The sequence below is a fragment of the Crocuta crocuta genome, unplaced genomic scaffold (assembly GCF_008692635.1).
Source record: "Crocuta crocuta isolate KB4526 unplaced genomic scaffold, BGI_CrCroc_1.0 scaffold978, whole genome shotgun sequence".
Lineage (NCBI taxonomy): Eukaryota > Metazoa > Chordata > Mammalia > Carnivora > Hyaenidae > Crocuta > Crocuta crocuta.
Genome location: NW_027530876.1, coordinates 608,546 through 613,503, shown reverse-complemented (window position 1 = coordinate 613,503; position 4,958 = coordinate 608,546). Strand labels below are relative to the sequence as shown.

Sequence of the window (4,958 nt, the reverse complement as noted above, 5' to 3'; positions counted from 1 at the left end):
CGGGGCCGGGCGCCCGCGCACCAGGCGCCCACCTGCTTCCAGTTTACCTGTTACCCTTGCGATTCCTGCCGCCCTGCGGCCCGCGCTTGAGCTTTGTCCAGTCCCGTCAGCCCGGCGATTTCTCAGCGGCCTTCGTACTCTGCCCCTCTCCCCTTCCCTCTTCTTTCCTGGGCAGAGAGCTAGAACGGGAGGAGAGAGAGCAAGAAAGGGGGAGGCACGAGCCCATGGCAGCCTGAGCAGTGTTCTGTGCAAATGTCCTGACTCCTGGGGGGGCGTAGGGTGGCCTCCAGCCAGCCCGGCTTGGGCCCCTGGGTTGGGGTAGGGGCCACACCACCAACTGCTGCATTTGTTGTATTTTTTTTTTTTTTTAAGTTGGAATTGATGAAGTTAACATTTTTATTGTAATTTTAGCCTTAGCGTGTGGGGTTTTGTCCCTTTTTTGTTGTTAGTTGTGTACAGAATGTGTATCTTTTTCTCTCTCTTTTTTTTAAACTTTTACTTTTCTCTCTTTGGCTAAGTCTTGGCAGGGATCTTTCTGGAAGAAAAGCTGGGGGCAGCCAGGGCAGAAGAGGCGTGGACTCTCCCCTGTAGGCGTGATGTTGGCCACCTGGCCCGATTTCCTCTTGCCGGCCCTTGCCATCTGTCCCTTCGCCCGTCCCCAGGCCTCTGGGACAGAGGAGGTGTGAGCTCTTGAAGCTCACTCCCCATGGGTGATTGCTCTGTGCTCGTAGGACTGACCTTGACAGTCGCCCGGAGGAGGAACAGGTCCTGGCTTCTTCGTACTCTCCGCCCCCAGGTCCCCCGCTTGGCATAAATGATTCNNNGGTGTCCAAAGCGGTGGGCTCAGGGGATGGAGGGCAGCTCGGTCTCCCAGGCAGCCTGGGAGGGCAGGGGTGCAGCGTCCCCCGGGAGGGAGCCTGGGCAAGAGGCGGGCTATCCACACCAGCCACCAGCTCTATCAGTTTGCAGGGCCGTGGCCATCCTCCTAGGGCCTGACCCAGGCGGCTCGGGGCTCCGCCCTGTGTGGCTGGCGACCCGGCTTCCCACCCCACACCCGGGCTTCAGGCACTGAGCCAGGCTTGCGGGCAGGCTGTGCGGGACGAGTCTGGGCAAGCAGCCGGTCCCTTCGGACCCCCCGTCTCCGCCCTGGAGATACGGCTGCAGTGAGGGGCCCAGCCTCCGCACACCCCTGCCACTGGCCCACACCTTCTGGGGCCTCTGGTTTGTTGTATTATAGTAGATTTCGCTGTGGAAAATGTCACGTTTAGTCTGTCATCTTGGAGCCCACTCGCCTGGTCCCGTTGTCTTCCCTGTCCCCTGTCCTGAGCGCCCTCTGATTTCTCTTGTTTCTGAGAACAGTACACCCGTTCATCTATTGTAGAGTAACCCCCGTGACTCAATATTACCATAGTGCGATGTCGTTTTGTGCTATTTTGAACAATTAAAAGACTTTTTTTGAAATAAGGACCTGCTCTTTTACTGTGTCCGGGCTCACAGAGACGAGGCTGGAGGTGCGGAGCGCGTCCCTCGGGACCTACCCCGCCCCACCTGGGCACTTCTCTGTGCAAGGCCGCTTCGCTTGCCAGTCACCTCCTGAGTTTCAAGGCTGTGCCAAGGCCCATGACCCTTGGGACTGAGCTGGGTCAGGNGTAGCCATGGTTCCAAACACAGGCAAAGGGTTCCCTGGGCTGCCGCTTCTGACGCTGTCTAGAGAGCGGGCCCCCAGCCACTGGCCGCCTCAGATGGCCGGGGAGGACGGAGCCGGGCTCTTTCCACCCAGAGCTCAGGGCCCCCGTGGTGTGTGCTGCCCAGGACGCACCGATACCGCCTGCGGGGAGGCTCCCGTGCCCAAGGGTCAGCAGGTGCTGCGGGAGTGAGCCGTCTCCCACCCCGGGGAAAAGAAGGAGCGGAACTTCTGTTGAACTAGCTCCTGCCAGCCCCGCTGTTGTGCTCTTTCTAGGGTACGTGGCACGCCAGGGTTCAACGGATCGGATCAGTACTTCCTTGCCAACCAACCAGCCAGCAGGGGCTGTGCCGTGTCCTGTCCTGTCGCTCTTGCTAGGGACCCAAGGGGTGTGGGGAGAGAGGGTCCTCATCACCGTCTCATCCAGTCTCATCCAGTCACTCCCTCTCTGCCCTTGGTGTGCGTGTGCCCACGCGGTGCCAGCTCATGGCCATCTCTCTTGGGAAGCCGCCCAGGGCGATCTTTCCGCAATGCTCACTCCACTGGGCTCAGTGTCTTGTGTTGGGTCCTGTCCTGTCCCATCTTGACACCAGGAGCCATGGCTCTGTCCTCCCCATAGCACCAGTTCTAATCTGATTTGGAGCCCTGTCGCCTGCGGGGGGGCGGGGAGGGGGCAGGGGCCCAGGGAGAGGGCAGGCGTGTGTCCCTCAGGTTGGAGCAGCAGGAACGATGCCTCTGTGCGGGAGGATGCGTGCCAGCTGCTGCAAAGGGTCCGCGCGGGGCTGGCCCCAGAGGGAGAGGGGCCGGCGCAGATGCGCCAGGCGTGCGACAGATGGNCCGGGGAGGGCTGCAGGGGTTCCTTCCACCTGCCGCTCCCCCATCCCTCGGCCCACCTGCCTCAAGGTGGCCCGCGAGGCACTCAGCCATGCCAGTACAGCATCTTGGGTGCTGGTTCACATCTGAGCACGGCACTCTGCAGCCCTCTGGGGAGAGGCCTACGCGTGGGGACAGAAGTGGGGCCAGTTGTCTGCCTCGGGACCCGCCAAGGCGCCATCCATTGGACCCAAGGCCAGGAACCTTAGAACCTCCCACATACCAAGGCTTGTCCTTGGCTAGGCGTGACGGGGACAGACTGCACGGAAGGCAGGGGAGAGGCGGGACAGGAAGGGAAATACCATAACGACACACATCTGTGAACAGTGCGGGTGGGTACAAGCCCAGCTGGACCCAAAGCTAGGACCTCCCCTAAGTACGAGCTGGGGCCACCGCCCTGGGCTGCCTTGCCCTGCCCAGCCCCTCCCCCACTCGCCCCTCAACCCCAGCTCGNGGGAGCCCCGGGGAGAGGGCCCGAGGGCAGGAGGGAGGGTGCCAGAGCCCCTGGCGTGGGAGAGGGAGCAGGAATCCCGGCCAGACCCAAGTCCCCTGGTCTCTGTGTGTTCCAGCACAGCCAACCCAGTCTCAGCCCTCATTCAGTGGTCACCCTTCCCGCCTCTCAGGGCCCAGCCTGAAGCGAGAGTCAGAGTGCACCCAGGCCCTTAGGTGTCTTCTCAACTTGCCCTTCTGAGCCAGGCCTGCCCCAAACTGCAGGTCACAGAGAAGGGAGAGGGGGGATCTTTCTGGTTGGATGTCAGGGGCTGAAGACACATTTACCTTCTCCCGTTCCTCCCTCGTCAGAGGGATGGACAGGCTGTGCTGGAGAACGTGTCAGAGGATGGCCAGGAACTTTCCGGCTGCCTGGGGAGACACCAGAACCCAGGTGAGGAGTAGGGTGGGCTGGGGGAAGGGGACGCTCACTCTTGGGGTCTGGGCTCCAGATGTGGGGAGTGCCTGGAGGCTGCCTCGCTCCATCTGTGCCCTCCACTTGCTGCTGAGGGCCAGGCAAGCAGCAGGGGACGGGCCTCCCAGGCTGGGGAGTCTGCAGCAGGAGACGAGTCAAGGACAGACTCGGAGGGCAAGCTTTCTGCAGGGGCGTGGCTGTTAGTGAAGGGGGAAGGGAGCCACCTTCGGGCACCACAGGAGCTCCCCCCCCCCCTTCCCCTGCTTGGAGGAGGACCCGCTGCCTGCCTGACCGAGAGTACTTGGCAGGCCACGCGCTGGAAGCTGGCTGGTTCCTGCTCCGTCATGCCATCAGGAAGGGCGACCCTGAACTTCGAGCCCACGTTATTGATAAGTTCCTATTGCTGCCTTTCCGCTCTGGATGGGACCCTGAGCACGGAGGCCTCTTCTACTTCCAGGACGCTGATGGCCTCTGCCCCACCCAGGTGGGAATGTGCCCAGGGCCCATGGTACTAGTTTGTTCAAGGCTTCCTTTGCGGGGAGGTGGGTGCTGTCATCACCCGTTTCAGAGGGGGACCTGCGTCTCGGAGTGGCGAACTTGCCCAGCATGACCCTGTGACAAACTCTTAACTTCTCTGCCGGCGGCCCTCAACCTCATGTGCGTCCCCCTCATCTTTGAAAGGCTCTCTGGATGCTCCTGAGGCATCAGCAGCTGGGGCAGACTTGCTCCCTTATTCCTCTTGCCTCTGATTATGTTTTCATCCTGCCGAGATCGACAGAGGGTGACTGAGCCCGCCACCAGCGGGAGCCGAGTGTCCGAGAGGCGTTACATGGACTAACAAGAAGACAGGGTTTCGATTCCAGGGTTAAAAGAGAGGTCACCCCACCCCGGCCTTTTGGAAGGGGCTACTCGGGGTGCACCCCAGTCAGGAAGCTAGTCCCATTCAGAGGGGCCCTTCAGACCTCAGAGACATCGTGCTTGGGCCGGATGGGTTTGAGCCAGGGTCTGGAGAATGGGGGTGGCTTTCCTGCTGACAGAGGTGACAGAGGGTGGGACCCAGGGCTCTCAGAGACCTGCTCTCTGCTCTCAGCTGGAGTGGGCCATGAAGCTCTGGTGGCCACACAGTGAGGCCATGATTGCCTTCCTCATGGGCTACAGTGACAGCGGGGACCCTGCCTTACTGCACCTCTTCTACCAGGTGGCCGAGTACACCTTCCGCCAGGTACGTGGGCTATGGGCTTGGGACGGGTGTGGACGAACCAGCGGGCAGCCCTTCCTCCCCAGGCCTTTCTGGGCTGTGGGAGGGGACGCTGTGCTGGGCTGGGGAGGCTGATCCCACGCCACCCTCCTGTCCCCTCACTGGGCATGGCCCCTCGGCTGCTCTCAGTTCCTAGAGGTCTGGACCCTCTAGTCAGTCAACAGAGTGGCCCCTCTGGAGCTGATGTTTCTGTGGGAGGAGGGACCAAATATAAACAAGGAAGCAGACACGGAGATGGC

The 4,958-nt window shown here is 61.5% G+C and overlaps 2 protein-coding genes across 2 annotated transcripts in view; both read left to right on the top strand.

Annotated features, from left to right (window-relative positions):
* Positions 1-1,167, top strand: part of HCFC1 (host cell factor C1) — a gene marked incomplete at its 5' end in the record, with an annotated part of 21,795 nt that extends 20,628 nt beyond the window's left edge. Inside the window, 2 exon segments of the mRNA XM_077769610.1 lie at positions 732-837; positions 1,066-1,167. Coding sequence (XP_077625736.1) covers positions 732-837; positions 1,066-1,167 — 208 coding nt within the window.
* A 488-nt stretch (positions 1,168-1,655) lies between these two features.
* Positions 1,656-4,958, top strand: part of RENBP (renin binding protein) — a 5,925-nt gene continuing 2,622 nt past the window's right edge. The window contains exons 1-5 of the mRNA XM_077769609.1: positions 1,656-1,854; positions 1,961-2,073; positions 3,359-3,440; positions 3,770-3,945; positions 4,552-4,683. Of these exons, the coding sequence (XP_077625735.1) occupies positions 1,656-1,854; positions 1,961-2,073; positions 3,359-3,440; positions 3,770-3,945; positions 4,552-4,683 (702 nt within the window). The remainder of the gene's footprint in view (positions 1,855-1,960; positions 2,074-3,358; positions 3,441-3,769; positions 3,946-4,551; positions 4,684-4,958) is intronic.